Source organism: Macaca thibetana, chromosome 2, assembly GCF_024542745.1.
Source record: "Macaca thibetana thibetana isolate TM-01 chromosome 2, ASM2454274v1, whole genome shotgun sequence".
Classification (NCBI taxonomy): domain Eukaryota; kingdom Metazoa; phylum Chordata; class Mammalia; order Primates; family Cercopithecidae; genus Macaca; species Macaca thibetana.
The window spans coordinates 116,588,417-116,603,142 of NC_065579.1; the positions used below are offsets into that span (position 1 = coordinate 116,588,417).

Consider the following 14,726-nt stretch of genomic DNA (forward strand, 5'->3'; position numbering starts at 1 on the left):
TACCGTCTTGGAGTGAATTCTAATAAATCCCTGCATAGATGGAGTGAAGATTTCGCTCTGAGCAGAAGATGGGGTCAGAGGTTTAGAGAATGAAACATAAATTAGTTTCAGAGAAAGAGAGAGATGTAGAGAAAAACATGCATTGACAGCAACTTCTTTCTTACAAGAATTTCTAGGGCTGGTTATTTTCTTTGGGGACACACAAAATTAATTTTTCTAATTCCTCAACGAGTGAAGAGTGCTGACTTAGTGGCAACAAATCTATTCTCTAACTCATGGTTATTGTGGCCCAGAAACCTGAAAGTAATGCATATCATTTGAGCAGCATTTTCTAGTGGGCATCCGCCTTCCACGTCTTCACCACAAACCTGTGGGCAGGTGTTACTGCCTACCTTTTCCAAACGAGACAAATGAGGCGTAAAGTTAAATACCACGGCCCTAGCCTACCCCTCTCACTAGGAAGCTGCTTTCAAGGCAACATCAGCAGGTATGGCCACAATAACATGTTAATACCAGTTCAGAGGTTTTCAGTAGCTGCATCGGGAAAACCCACTCCCACTCGGTGGTTAAGCTCACAGAGCTGCTTCTATACTTGGCTCAGAATACATGCTTTGATGATAAGACAACTCATCTATTGGAAGAGTCTTTGAAAATCAGTTGCTTTTCTTGTTTGTTTCTTTAGGAGGTAAGTACTGCCTGCTTTTTGGGTAGTTTACATTTTCTCATTTTTAAAGGTTGTCAGAATGAAACTGTGAGGAAGAGGGACCTGGATTTGGCTGATGTTTGACCAGAGGTTGGCAAACTTTTTTTCTGGAAAGGGTCAGATTGTAAATACCTGAGGCTTTATAGGTCATGCAGTCTTTGGCATAACTACTCAATTCTGCCACTGTAGAGTGAAGGCAGCCATAGACCTACATAAACAAATGGCCATGGCTGTTTGCCAATAAAACTTTATTTATAAAAACAGACAGTGGTCCACAGCTTGCCAACACCCCTGTGTTAGCCAGGTGGCATTCTTTCTGTTGCTTGGTGTGTTCTACCTCTGAGCAAGGTTTGCTGGGCCTATGTTACATACTTCTCAGAAGAACCTATGAAGTAGCTCTTCCTCTCCCCATTTTATAGAAATAGCAGAGGCTGAAAGAACTGGCTCAGAACCCCACAGCTTGCGAGTGGTATGAGGAGGCCATGTCCTCTGCCTTCTAGCCTGGTGTTCTTCCTTGCATCATGCCCTGTACTCTGCGTAATACAAAGACAGTGAGGCCTTTAAACTGTAAAGAAACAGACATGGGCGGGCAGGGTGGCTCACGCCTGTAATCCCAGCACTTTGGGAGGCTGAGGCGGGCAGATGATCTGAGGTCAGGAGTTCGAGACCAGGCTGGCCAACATGGCAAAACACTGTCTCTACTAAAAATACAAAAATTAGCTGGGCTTGGTGGCGGGCTCCTATAATCCCAGCTACTCGGGAGGCTGAGGCAGGAGAATCACTTGAACCTGGGAGACGGAAGTTGCAGTGAGCTGAGATTTCACCATTGAACTCCAGCTTAGGTGACAGAGCGAGACTTCATCTCAAAAAAAAACAAAAAGAATAATGTTACTCTTTCCTGTGTCCTGCACATTTCAGTGTGGAAAACAGTTCCCAAGGAAGTTCATAAAAAGATTCCCAGGCAGGGTCCAAACAGTCTTTCCTTCCAAAGTGAGCCTTTGGTCAGCAGGGAAGCATCACGTCTGTCAGGCTTTGCCAGGGCACTCAGGTTTGGCTTTAGAATGCAAAGTGTGCCCTGGCCTTCAAAACTAACTCACTGCCTTTTCCTTCTTTACCTACAGAAAGCCACCATTAGCCATGTCTCACCCGATAGCCTTTACCTGTTCCGAGTCCAGGCCGTGTGTCGGAACGACATGCGCAGCGACTTCAGCCAGACGATGCTGTTTCAAGGTGAGGCTGGCTTCCCCTCCTGTGGCCTGGGGCGCTCCTGAGACTCCCTCCCGATGCTTTCTGCTTCTTCCTGCTCAGGTGCTGGGGAAGAATACAAGTCTGGCCAAAGAATCAGTGTAGGGTTTTAAAGTCTATGTGGGAAGCCCTAGTAATTTAGGTCTTTTAGGCTGGAGGTTTTATAGGCAGAAGAGGGGAGAAAAAACAAAGCACTTTTGATTGATTGTTTTATTGTTATTTTCCAACTGTGGGGAACCAAGTACTAGGGCCTTTCTCTCAGTCACTGTCCAGCACTGTGACAGATCACAAAATCACCTCCAAGTTGTACGGTCGAATATCTTTGTCTTTCTAACGTGATTCAGTTAGCTGTTCTCTCAAAAACTGCAGCCCAAAACAGCTACGCCTCACCCTTCTGACTTGCAAGCCGCACAAACAAGCCCCTGCATGCAGGATCCTTGAGATTCCTGGATCTAGATAGATGGTCCTGATGATTTAGGGACTAACAGAAAGGTCCAGGGTCAGAACTAAAAGCAAGTGGGACATTTGCCTTCGCTCAGTAGTTTAAGGGGCACCAAAAAATTGAGTGATCAAGAGACATAACATTTTAATGGGATGTTTTTTAAAAGAAAATTAGGCCAGGTGTGGTGGCTCACGCCTGTTATCCCAGCACTTTGGGAGGCTGAGGCGGGTGGATCACGAGGTTAGGAGTTCGAGACCAGCCTGGCCAACATGGTGAAAACCCCATCGCTACTAAAAAAAAACAAAAATTAGCTGGACGTGGTGGTGGACACCTGTAATCCCAGCTACTCGGATGGCTGAGGCAGGAGAATCGCTTGAACCTGGAAGGCGGAGATTGCAGTGAGCCGAGATCGCTCCACTGTACTACTCCAGGCTGGGCAACAAGAGTGAAACTCCATCTCGAAAAAATGAAAATAAAATAAAATAAATACAAAAATAAAAATAAAAGCAAAATTAGTGTAAAAATCTCATGAATAAAATATCTGAATTTTAAGTAGAGATAGATAGGATACACTATCTCCTACTTGCCCCAACCTAATCCCAGTCCTGGTTCCAGTATTATTTAGGCAGCTACAGGCTATAGCCATGGGCCGTAGTTTGCTGATTTGGTTTGATGACAGGCCTTAAGACCAGCATGGAAGGAGGGACCGGGGTGCTGGACTCTGCTCTGCCAGCCTGAGGTCCTCTTGAATCATGTCCTTGACTTCTCAGGTATCTGTCAAATAAGAAACCCACACCAGGTTAACCAGGCCAGTGGTGAACCCTTTTTGAGTTATGGATCTGATGAAGGTTTGGATATTTTCCCTACAAAGTGCCAGAATTTTGCATACAACTTTGGGGGCCCAGTAAGGCATGTGAGTTGTGGACCAACAGCAGCAGCAGCAGCAGCAAGATCTCCTGGAAGCCTCATTTCAGAAGTGCAAATTCATGGGCCCCTCCCAGACCAAGTGTATCAGAATCTTACCTGGGGCGGGGGCCGTTATCCAGGAATCTGAGCTTTCACAAGTTGACCCTGATGGCCCTAGGAACTGGCAGGCACTGTAAGGGGTTCTGGAGTAAGGACCTCTGGTCTGAGTCCTGGCTGCCTCTTAGAAGCTGCATAACTTTGAGAATGTTTCTTAACTGCTTGAACCTATAGTTTCCCAATCCAAAAAGTGGCAGTATCCGTAGTACCTACCCCACAGGGTCTTTGTAGAATGATGCGGGGTAATGCATGTTAACTCATTCACATAGTGCTAGTTACTGGCACCATGTATAAATCTGCCCCTTAGTATTAGTATATAAAAATAATAAATAATAAACCTAGGATTAGAAGCCCTCCAGCCTAGATTTCCTCCAAGGGTCCCTTCTGGCTTGAACATTTTCCATTTAGTATTTAAATATTCTTTGCTAATGTTCACATTGATCTCATCCTTCCATTTAAACTAATGGAAATGAGCATAGCTGCATTTATTTCATAAATAAATCATGCTCCCTGTGTCCACCTTTACCATGAACATATTGGTCTCTTTCCCTGTGTTGAGGAAGGACTGCAGGCCACGGCCAGGTCTGTGCTGGCCTAGGGGAGAAAGAAGGAAGCCAGACTGGGAGCTTGCTGAGGCCGGGGCCCTGGAACTTCGGACACATAAATCATGATTAGGCCTCCCCTGTGCTCCTTCCAAGAGCCTAGAATCTGCAGAACTGCCTTACCTGATTAATAGGCCCCAGAGCTCCCTGGCTTCTGCATGGACTTTGAAAAATTAAATGTTTATAATATAATGTAATTCAAAAAGGCCCTGTCAGCTAGTAAGTTCAAAGCATGGAATAGTTTCAATGTCTGATCACAATGACTTGCTGAAAATGGCCAGTGTCTCCTTGTCTGCAGTCTTTCTTTGCTCAGAGGTGGACATGAGTTTACTCATTACATATATTTGTGTTTATCCCTCTATGTTGATAAGGGGGCAAGTTTTAAAATGGAAAGAAAAAAGATACTTCCTTTTTCAGAATAATTAGGTTTCTCAATAATAAATTTAATCTGTCTTGGGAGCATTAGGAAGCCACATGGAATATTTACCACATTATAGTAAATATAACACTATTGAGGTTATATGTAACATTACAATAAATATGTTTACCTTACTGTGGAAGATACAGCAATAATAGCAAGCAATATTTGTAGAATGGTTCACAGCGACAGAGCATTTTTACATAAGTTATTTCATCTGAGCCTCACTTTATGGCAGCTGGTGCAGTAGGGTTTATTTTACAAACAGGGAAATGATGGCTTGGGTGCAGGTGACTTCAGAAAATCTCTGCTGCTAAGCTGAGTTGGGTTTTCTTATCGCAAAGCCCAATCACTAACACACAGCAATGGCCTACCCCAAAGAGTAAAAATTACCAAACACCCACAGTCTTCAACAAAATGATGAAAATATTGATTAGATAGTCAAAGACTTTTTGCAGTTCTCAACAGTCATGGAAAATGGGGATTTAGAAGCTGCTTCTTTGAGCCACAGACCCATCTGTGGCAAAGCCCATGGATTCTCTCTCAGAATGGTTTTAGATAAATAAGTGCAATACATAGGAAAGGAACCAATTATATTCAATACAGTTGTCAAAATATTTTAAACACATTCGGGATATAATAATATGTGTGCTTTTTAAAATTAAGGTATTAAATGACAAGTGGTTGGTCTGTTAGCTCCAGTGATTTCTGAGTAGTGATGAACATCAATGATATTCCAAAATAGCTACAAAAACTCTAAGGTAGTATGAAAATATCTGAGATTTCAGTCAGAGACAAAGCTGCAGGTCCTGTGAATGCAGTTGATATTGGCTGCCTACATGCATAGTGGAAAAAAGGGCACCATTAGCAGTGAGAGCTTAGAAAAATCCCATTAGGCCCATGGACCCTAGGTTAAACTAAACTCCTGATAATGAAAGGTCCTGTAGAAGCTTCTAGTCACCAGGGCTGTCACTGACCCCAGTGGATATTGACCCCAGTGGAGATTGTTTAAGACCAGTGGAAAGCCACATGCTGATGGAGTGGCTGTTCAGTTTGTTGGCCTTAAGTAGAGCCCCTTTAAAAGGGCAGGTAAAGTAGTTCCTCCTGGGAACCTTTTTTCCTGTCTCAACTAGGGGAGGCATGCACGCCTGTCTGAAGCATACAGTATTGATCTTTGAGCAGCTCAGTGATCATGGAAGGCTATATTTAGGCTGGGTGAGACCCCCGTTATTTGCTTTCTTTGCTGCCTTATTTGACCTGGGACCTAAAGGGTTATTTTATTTAGATGGGTCTGTTCCTCACATTTGTCTCTACACACATTTGACTTTCCAACTATGCAAAATGGATATATCATCAGGTCAAGGTTGCAAACTCCAGCACCCATGGGGCCAGGCAGGGGGCATGTACACATGAGGGGAGTGCCGTCAGTGGGAAATCAGAGACCATGTGGCCAGCTAAAGGGGGTGATAGACACTCAGTCCCAGCTGAAAGGTGCCCTGCTGGAAGGTGAGCCTAGTTTTGCCATTATTGTGAGTTTTCAGATAAGCAAGAGATTGAGAGCTTTAGAGAAAGCTACCATGTACAATTTTGGTGGCAAATTCTGTTTTGTTTTATTTTGTCTTTATAAAAGTTTGCAGGCCAAACAAAAATATATATGGGTCACTTGCCATTTCTAGTTTTGGTAAATATCATAGCAGGTACAAGTGTTGTTATTTTGGTAATTAGCATTTTCGCTAATCTCTCAGTGTATGTAGGAAGCAGCTTTTCAGTTTACATAGCACTTTTGGTTTTTGAAAGAACCACATAGAAGCAGTTTGAGAGGGTTTTTTAAAAGTCGTGTTGTTTAGCATTATTTGCAGTAGCCAAAAGGTGGAAGCAACCCAAGTGTGCATTGACTGATGCAGGCATAAACAAAACATGCTATATACATACAGTGGAATGTTATTCACCCTCAAAAACGAAGGGCATTCTGACACATGCTGCAAGGTAGATCAAGCTTGAGGACGGTACGCTGAGTAAAATAAGTGAGACACAAAAGGACAAATATGTATGATTCCACTTATATGAAGTATCCAGAGCAGTCAGATTCATAGAGAAAGTACCGTGGTGGTTGCCAGGGTTGGGGGAAGGAAGAAAGGGGTTCTTTAATGCAGATAGAGTTTCCGTTTTGCAAGATGACAAAGTTCTGGAGATTGATAGAAGTAATGGTTGTACAACTGTGTGAACAACCTTAACACTAGTCAACCATACACTTAAACATGGTTAAGATAGTAATTTTTTTAATTTAATTTTTATTTATTTATTTTTGAGATGAAGTCTTGCTCTGTCGCCAGGCTGGAGTGCAATGGTGCTATCTCGGCTCACTGCAACCTCCGCCTCCCAGGTTCAAGCGATTGCCTCAGCCTCCCAAGTAGCTGGGACTACAGGTGCGCGCTACCACGCCTGGCTAATTTTTTGTATTTTAGTAGAGACGAGGTTTCACCATGTTGGCCAGGATGGTCTCAATTTCCTGACCTCGTGATCTGCCCACCTCGGCCTCCCAAAGTGCTGGGATTACAGGCTTGAGCCACTGTGCCTGGCCATTTTTTTTAAAATTTTAAGATGATAAATTCTGTCATGTATTTTACCATAATCTTAAAAAATTGTTTTCTAAGTTATATTGTTTAATAACACATAGGAGAACAGAGCTACAGGAAGAAATAAACACCAAAAAGGGTAATGTATGGTTAATATAAAATCACTGGACCATTTAAAACAATTGGCAGTAGCTTACAGGATTTTAAAATATAGGTAGGAATAGAAGTATAACAGTACACAAAAGGTAAGGTGGGCAAATAGAATTAAATTATCATACAGTTCTTACATTTTTAACAAGTGGTGAAAGTACCAATTTAAGGTAAACAGTAATAAGTTAAGGATGGATAATTAGAATCACAAAAAGGGTAAGAAATCATGACCAAAAAGATAGTAAAGGAGGAACAATGGTGTAATATGATAATTTAAATCAAGTTCAGATACAGGTAAAACTGACAGAGTCCAAATAGTGGCTAGCTTTGGGGGTAGAGGTGGATATTGACTAGATGCCAACACAGTACACCTTTTCTCCAGCAAAGCACTGGCGAATGTCTTTATCTTACTATGGGGAGTGGTTACACAGTGTTTACATATGTAAAATTCATTTAAGTATACACCTGTATCTTATGCATTTTACTAAATTTTTACCTCAATAAAACAGAAAACAATAAAAATTGAAAAATGATTTTTTAACTAATAGCTTAAGACAGGGGTCAGCATGCTACTATCCACAAACCAAATCTAGCTCTCTGCATGTTTTTGTATGACTCATAAGCCAAGAAAGGTTTTACATTTTTAAATGGTTGGAAAAAATCTACAGAATAGTATTTTGACATGTGAAAATTATATGTAATTCAGATTTGTGTTCATGAGGAATGTCTTGTTAGAGCCACAAAAAAAAGTTTCATTGCTTAAATGTAATTTCTTTGTTTCTCAGCTAATACCACTCGAATATTCCAAGGGACCAGAATAGTGAAAACAGGAGTGGTAAGTAGAGAATGGGAAATTGATTTGTCGTGGCTGTTAATTTGCTTGCAGTTAAAACTGTCACCACGAGGTGGCAGTATAATGTTGTTAAACTGCTCAATGTAAAGCGGTTATGGTAGAGAAAAAATTACATTATTCACTTTTTATAATTCAATACCTTACAAGCTGTGCAACAGTGTTAGGTGGTTATATTGTATAATTTTGTGAAGGTAAAAATTCTTCATATTTTTAGTTACAATTTGTGGGATCAGACAATGCAGGACCATAAAGGGGTTAAATCTGTTCCAACCCTTTCATTTGACATATATTCAAATTCAGAGGTTGTCATTTGCCTAAAGTTATATGGATCTGAAAATTTCTGGAACCAGAATTAATATCTTAGTTTCCCCAGCTCTGGCTGGTATAATGAATAATTAAAATACTAATCACAGCCGTGTTGATAATAATAATAACCTAAAATTCACTAAACTCTTCCTGGGTTTTAGGCACAGATTATTTTATTTACTTCTCCAGGCAGCCCACAAGGTCAGTGTTACTGTTATTCCCGTTTTACAGATTAGGAAACCGAGGCTCAGTGAGTTAAAGTAATGCGTCCAGCATCACTCAGAAGGCAAGCTAAAATTAGACTAATAGCTCAGAGCAGCACTTCTTGTTTTCCTGAGATACCTTATGTGAGTCAAACCCCCAGATTTGAGCCCCAATTTAGTATGGTGCTAAGAACGAGCCGAGTCTTGGACCCAGGCAGCCCTGCATTTGTGCCTTCTTAACATCTCTGTGTCTCCGTTTCCTAACCTGCAAAATGGGGTGATGATCATGCCTGCCTCCAGAGTAGCATGGGAAGCCCTGGCACACAGTTGGCATTTGTTAATTGGAATTCTTGTTATTGTTGTTGATGATGTTGTCATCTGTATGGGCTCAGATTTTCCCATGGATAAACTTAGAAGCTGAAAGGTACAGTGACTCTGCAGTGCCCAACATGGAGATGCAGAGATGTCAACCAGTGCCCAGAGCATACAGTGCAGAGCATGGCTCCTGCCTCTGACCCTGTCATTGCAGACCTGGGTAGGCTGCTTTCCCTCCTTGTCCACCTACTTCCTCACTGGGAGACAGTGGGGTTGAACTGGATCACCCAGTATCTTTCTAGACCTAGAGCTGAGTATCTCCTCAAGTGTCGGTGATATACATAAAATCAAAGGTCTTCTGCCTCTCATCACCCCAAGAACAGATGGACATCTGATTTTTCCAATTCATGACTTCTTTGTTGTGTAAGTCAGCTTTAACACTACTTACTTTTTTTGGCACTCAGCCTCATCTTGGGTAGTAGCAGTGAAAAGCTGAGTCTGATTCACTAGTTATGCTTTTTCACATGTTCACAGTTATTATAAAACCATTAAAATAAAAGTTGATTACCCATGGACCACCTAATGTCAACTTTATGCCATACATTGGAAAACTCCATAGCATAGATGAGTAAAATCCTCAGAGGATGACAACCAGGGCCTCATTCCCAATCTTAATTACTGCTGCTTCTCTGCTTTTTCTTCTTTTGCCTCTTTTCCACCCTTGCCGGGTGATCCTTCCCAGCCTACAGCGTCTCCTGCCTCTTCAGCCGACATGGCCCCCATCAGCTCGGGGTCTTCTACCTGGACGTCCTCCGGCATCCCGTTCTCATTTGTTTCCATGGCAACTGGGATGGGCCCCTCCTCCAGCGGCAGCCAGGCCACAGTGGCCTCGGTGGTCACCAGCACGCTCCTCGCTGGCCTGGGGTTCGGCGGTGGTGGCATCTCCTCTTTCCCCAGCACCGTGTGGCCCACACGCCTCCCGACAGCCGCCTCAGCCAGCAAGCAGGCGGCTAGGCCAGTCCTCGCCACTACAGAGGCCTTGGCTTCTCCAGGGCCAGATGGTGATTCATCACCAACCAAGGACAGCGAGGGCACGGAGGAAGGAGAGAAGGATGAGAAAAGTGAGAGTGAGGATGGGGAGCGGGAGCACGAGGAGGATGGAGAGAAGGACTCCGAAAAGAAGGAGAAGAGTGGGGTGACCCACGCTGCCGAGGAGCGGAACCAGACGGAGCCCAGCCCCACACCCTCATCTCCCAACAGGACTGCCGAGGGGGGACATCATACTATACCTGGGCATGAGCAGGACCACACTGTCATCCCCACAGACCAGACAGGCGGAAGGAGGGATGCCGGCCCAGGCCCAGACCCCGATGCGGTCACCTCCACCCAAGTGCCCCCCACCGCCACAGAGGAGCAGTATGCAGGGAGTGATCCCAAGAGGCCCGAAATGCCATCTAAAAAGCCTGTGTCCCGTGGGGACCGATTTTCTGAAGACAGCAGATTTATCACTGTTAATCCAGGTAAGTGACGCAGGTCCTCTTTGAGGGTTTCTGCTGCTGTGAACAGTCATACCGTTTTCACAAAATTGAGAGTAGAAGGTGAAGCTTCAGAAAGTACTTAATATTCTTAGAATCACGTATGTCTATCATAGAAAAGGTGCGCACGTGTGAATGTGTGAATGTGTGTCCCTATTTTACTCCAAAAGCCTACTCTCTTATGCTGGAGAAAGTCTTTGTTTGATGTTTGTTTTCTTGCCTCAGAATAACTCCAGGGACTTCAACCGGGCAATGATATAAATGAATTTAAAAAGCCATCGATCTTAAGACGTTTATTAAGATTTCATTCCATATTCATTATATAATGTATCTATAAATGGCTAGTTTGGTGCCAGGGACTGGGCAGGGTGCTGTCCCAGGGAAGCCTGGTCCCTGACTAGAAAGTTTAAAGGGGAAGGCAGAAAGATGACAGACAGCAGCTAGCTGGAGCGTGTGCCCGGAAGTTAGGTAACAGGAACGTTAGAAAGCCAGCAAGCTAGATGGTGGTTAATCGGCAAGCTAGATGGTTAACTGGCAAGCTAGATGGTTAACTGGCAACCTGGAAAACTAGCTAACTGAAGTTTTCAATTGTGAAATGGTAACAGGATGCTGTCCAAGAGAATTACGGAGAGGATAGGGACCTACCCTAACTAAGAAAGGCCACTGTGGAGAAGTGACATGTTCATGGAAATCTACAGAATGAAAGGCTTCAGCTTGGGAGAGCCCATGGTCCTTGCCCAAGAAATACAGCCCTCTCTCCCCAGAGCTCCCATTGCTGTGGGAATGAGCCAGTGTATAGACGGTGAGGCCAGGGCATGAGATCCTCATCTTACCCCTCCTGGTGGCAATTCTGTTGCTCTGTCATATGCTCAAATCTTAATGAACCATCCTGATAGTTTCTGCAAGGGAGCCATAAGCATGAGGAGTTGTTATTGTTGTGAGGGCTTTTCTTAATAAGAAATTCTTCATTTTGCCAGACTACAAGATGTTTAGCAACAATTTTTTTTGCGTCTAAGCTGTTGTGGAGTTATAAGAGTGCAAAAAAAAAGCAACTGGTAAATATTTATTTGCTTTTGCACTTGTAAACATTAAAATTCATCTAAAGCTGAGATCTCGTATGTTAAGATACAACTTAGAATAAATTTTCATGTTTTGAATTACTTTCCTCTTAAAGCTAGTATGAACTAATTTTTTGAAGTGGAGGTCTCCTATGGGTATTGCTCACTTTTGCTGTGATTTGGGGAAAGGTGCAGAGTAGCCTTTTGTGGAACTGAGTGAAGGAAATATGGGGCCACTTGGGAAGCTGTTTCTGTATGAACAGTGACATTCCCTCTAGGAATTACTTTGAAAAAGTTGAATTTCTTGCATTTGAAGATACTGAAGAAACATGTATGGAATGCCCACTGTATAAGAGGCACCAAGCTAGGCTTTGGGAGTAGAACATAGGTCAACACAGACTTCTGTTCTCTTGGGGTTTGCGTTCTGGTAGGGGAGCTTGAGAATATGCCAGTAAACAAATACATACCCTTAAGTAGCCTTAACTGCTGCGGTTGGGGAGCGGAGGGACAGTGTAGCTTTGAGTGGTCAAGGATGACCTCTGAGCAGAGATCCAAGTGGTAAGAAGGAGCTAGCCATGCAAAGATCCAGGGAGGGGAATTCTGAGCTGCAGGAACAGCAAGTCCAGAGACCCTACAGTGGGGAATTAATTTGGATTAGTTGAGGAGCTATCAGGCCAGTGTGGTTAGACCAGGGAGAGTGAGGGGGAGAGAAGGGGATGGATTTAGAGATTGATGGAGGTGCTCTGGAAAGGTACTCGTTGACCACGCTGAGGATTTCGTTCAACTAGAAATGAGCCACCAGTGGTAGATTTCGGCTGCAGCATTACTTGATTGATTTTTTGAAAGACCACTCAGGCCTCTGCGTGGAGATGATATAGGAAGGCAGGAATGGATGAAAGGAGCCCATTTAGGAGGCAGTAGTAATGGTGGCTTGGACCAGTGTGTTTTCTACAAAGACAGGTGGTGGACTTGGAATTGATTTTCAAGCTTGAGTGTTCAGCCTCTGGACTATGGACTCTGGCAAAGTAGCATTCTCAGCCTGCTCCTCTTAAACATTTGTTTGACCACATTCCTGAAAAATATGGCTGCTGAGAGTTTAGGCTGGGAGTATTTACAGTTTGAGAGATGGGAGAGAGGCAGGGACTGGGACCGCCCCAGGTAAGTAGAAATGAGTTCTTGCCATTGGAGTCAGGTTCCAGATTCCAGAGACAGGGGAGAAGAAACGGATGGTAAACTTTGGGGGCTCCCTACTCCAGGTATGAGGTGTGTTGGTCCTCAGCTTCCACCCTACAGAAATCTGAGAACATCTACAATCTTGGCAGAGTGGCTTTGGGAGTCAGATCAACGCAGTCGGCTCTGTCCCTTATTCACCCAGGGTCCTCAGGTAAGTCTTAGTCCCGTGTACTCATTTGCCAAGTGGAGCTAATGATCATGCTTAATGCCAAAGGTGGTGTGGCTGTGGAGACCCCCTCGCTGTCACTGACAAATAGGAGCTGTCAGCAGCCCAGTTGCCACACAGTGATGGTGACTGTGAGGAGGCCCCCCATAGCCCTTTCCTTTGCTCTCATCTGTGGACATTAAAGCTATTGGTCCCCAAGTAGCTGCCATTAAAAATGACATCCAGATGGCCGGGTGCCGTGGCTCACTCCTGTAGTCCCAGGACTTTGGGAGGCCAAGGAGGTTGGATCGCTTAAATCCAGAAGTTCATGATCAGCCTGGGCAACATGGTGAAACCGCGTCTCTAGAAAAAATACAACAATTAGTAAAGCATAGTGGCTTATGCCTGTAGTCCAGCCACTCAGGCGGCTGAGGTGGGAGATCACTTGAGCCTAGAAGGCAGAGGATGCAGTGAGAGGATCATGCCACTGCACTGCAGCCTGGATGACAGAGCAAGACTGTCTCCAAAAAAAAATTAAAAAAAGACCTCCTCCTGAAACTCAACACTGGTAAATCAGAGCTTTCCCTTATCACCTTCAGCTCAGTAAGAAGGTCCACTTCTTCTGAAAAAAACTTCCTTCAGAACTTCAAGCAATTCAAATCTAAAAATGGTGGTGATGATTGTTTAAGCCAGAGATCAGCAAAGTTTGTCAGCTAAGGGCCAGAGAGTAAATATTTTTCAGTTTTGCAGGCCACAGGTCTCTGTTGCAGCTACTTAATTCTGCCTTGTAGCACAAAAACCACCATAGACAATACATAGCTGAGAGGATGTGATAGTATTTCAATTAAAACTTTGTTTGCAGAAACAGGCAGTTGGTCTGATATGGTCCACAATCTGTCATTTGCCAATCCCTGGTTTACGCAGAAATATGCATGTGCCTGTCGATTAGTAAAAGATGTGAGTGACCTGAGGGTAAAACAAGCAAACCCATCAGTCAATGATCCTTAAGGTCTTACTTCACTTCCATTCACCTTGTCCTTTGTTGTGTCTGCCTTCTCCAGTATGGTATTTATTTTTTAATGAAATCACCATCATTTTAATGTTAGTGATTTATTTTTAAGGACTTTGTGTGTACATTTGCTTTAAATCTGTTCCACATTTATTTTTTCTTCATATTAAGAAAAAACAATTTATTTAATCAATACCTGGTCTCTGAAAAGAGTGATAATGTGTAAAGTTACACACTGTTATATTTTTATGAGTGTCTCCAAAAGGCTTGTTTAAATTCCTTTGGTGTTTCATAACATCTTTTTAAGTCCTGTGAGTACTGACTTTAATATATTATCTCCCAGGGAAGAAAGGGATCCTTCTATAGAAGAAGTGGCAAACCCAGACACCTACAGAAACCAGTTAATACTGATGAGAAACAAGGACCAAGTGCCAGACATTAGGGAGTGGTAAGGACCACAGCATATTGAAGAGCACATGACCTTTCTAAAGAGGGCCAACTCACTCAGCTCCCACAGATTACTGCCAGTGAGAATGCCTAATGAGCCAGAAATCCAGGTTTTTGTGCAGAACCACCCAACTTTCAAGTAAGCTCAAATTTTTAAAACAGTTTCTCCTTTTAAAAATGTAGGCCGGCCGGGCGCGGTGGCTCAAGCCTGTAATCCCAGCACTTTGGGAGGCCGAGACGGGTGGATCACGAGGTCAGGAGATCGAGACCATCCTGGCTAACACGGTGAAACCCCATCTCTACTAAAAAATACAAAAAACTAGCCGGGCTAGGTGGCGGGCGCCTGTAGTCCCGGCTACTCGGGAGGCTGAGGCAGGAGAATGGCGTAAACCCGGGAGGCGGAGCTTGCAGTGAGCTGAGATCCGGCCACTGCACCCCAGCCTGGGCGACAGAGCAAGACTCC

General features: G+C 43.7%; 1 protein-coding gene across 2 annotated transcripts in view; it reads left to right on the forward strand.

Moving 5' to 3' along the window:
• PTPRG (protein tyrosine phosphatase receptor type G) overlaps nucleotides 1-14,726 on the forward strand; it is a 745,156-nt gene that overhangs the window by 639,700 nt on the left and 90,730 nt on the right. For both annotated transcript variants that reach the window (XM_050781197.1, XM_050781198.1), the window contains exons 10-12: nucleotides 1,825-1,933; nucleotides 7,945-7,994; nucleotides 9,579-10,356. In XM_050781197.1, the coding sequence (XP_050637154.1) occupies nucleotides 1,825-1,933; nucleotides 7,945-7,994; nucleotides 9,579-10,356 (937 nt within the window). The remainder of the gene's footprint in view (nucleotides 1-1,824; nucleotides 1,934-7,944; nucleotides 7,995-9,578; nucleotides 10,357-14,726) is intronic.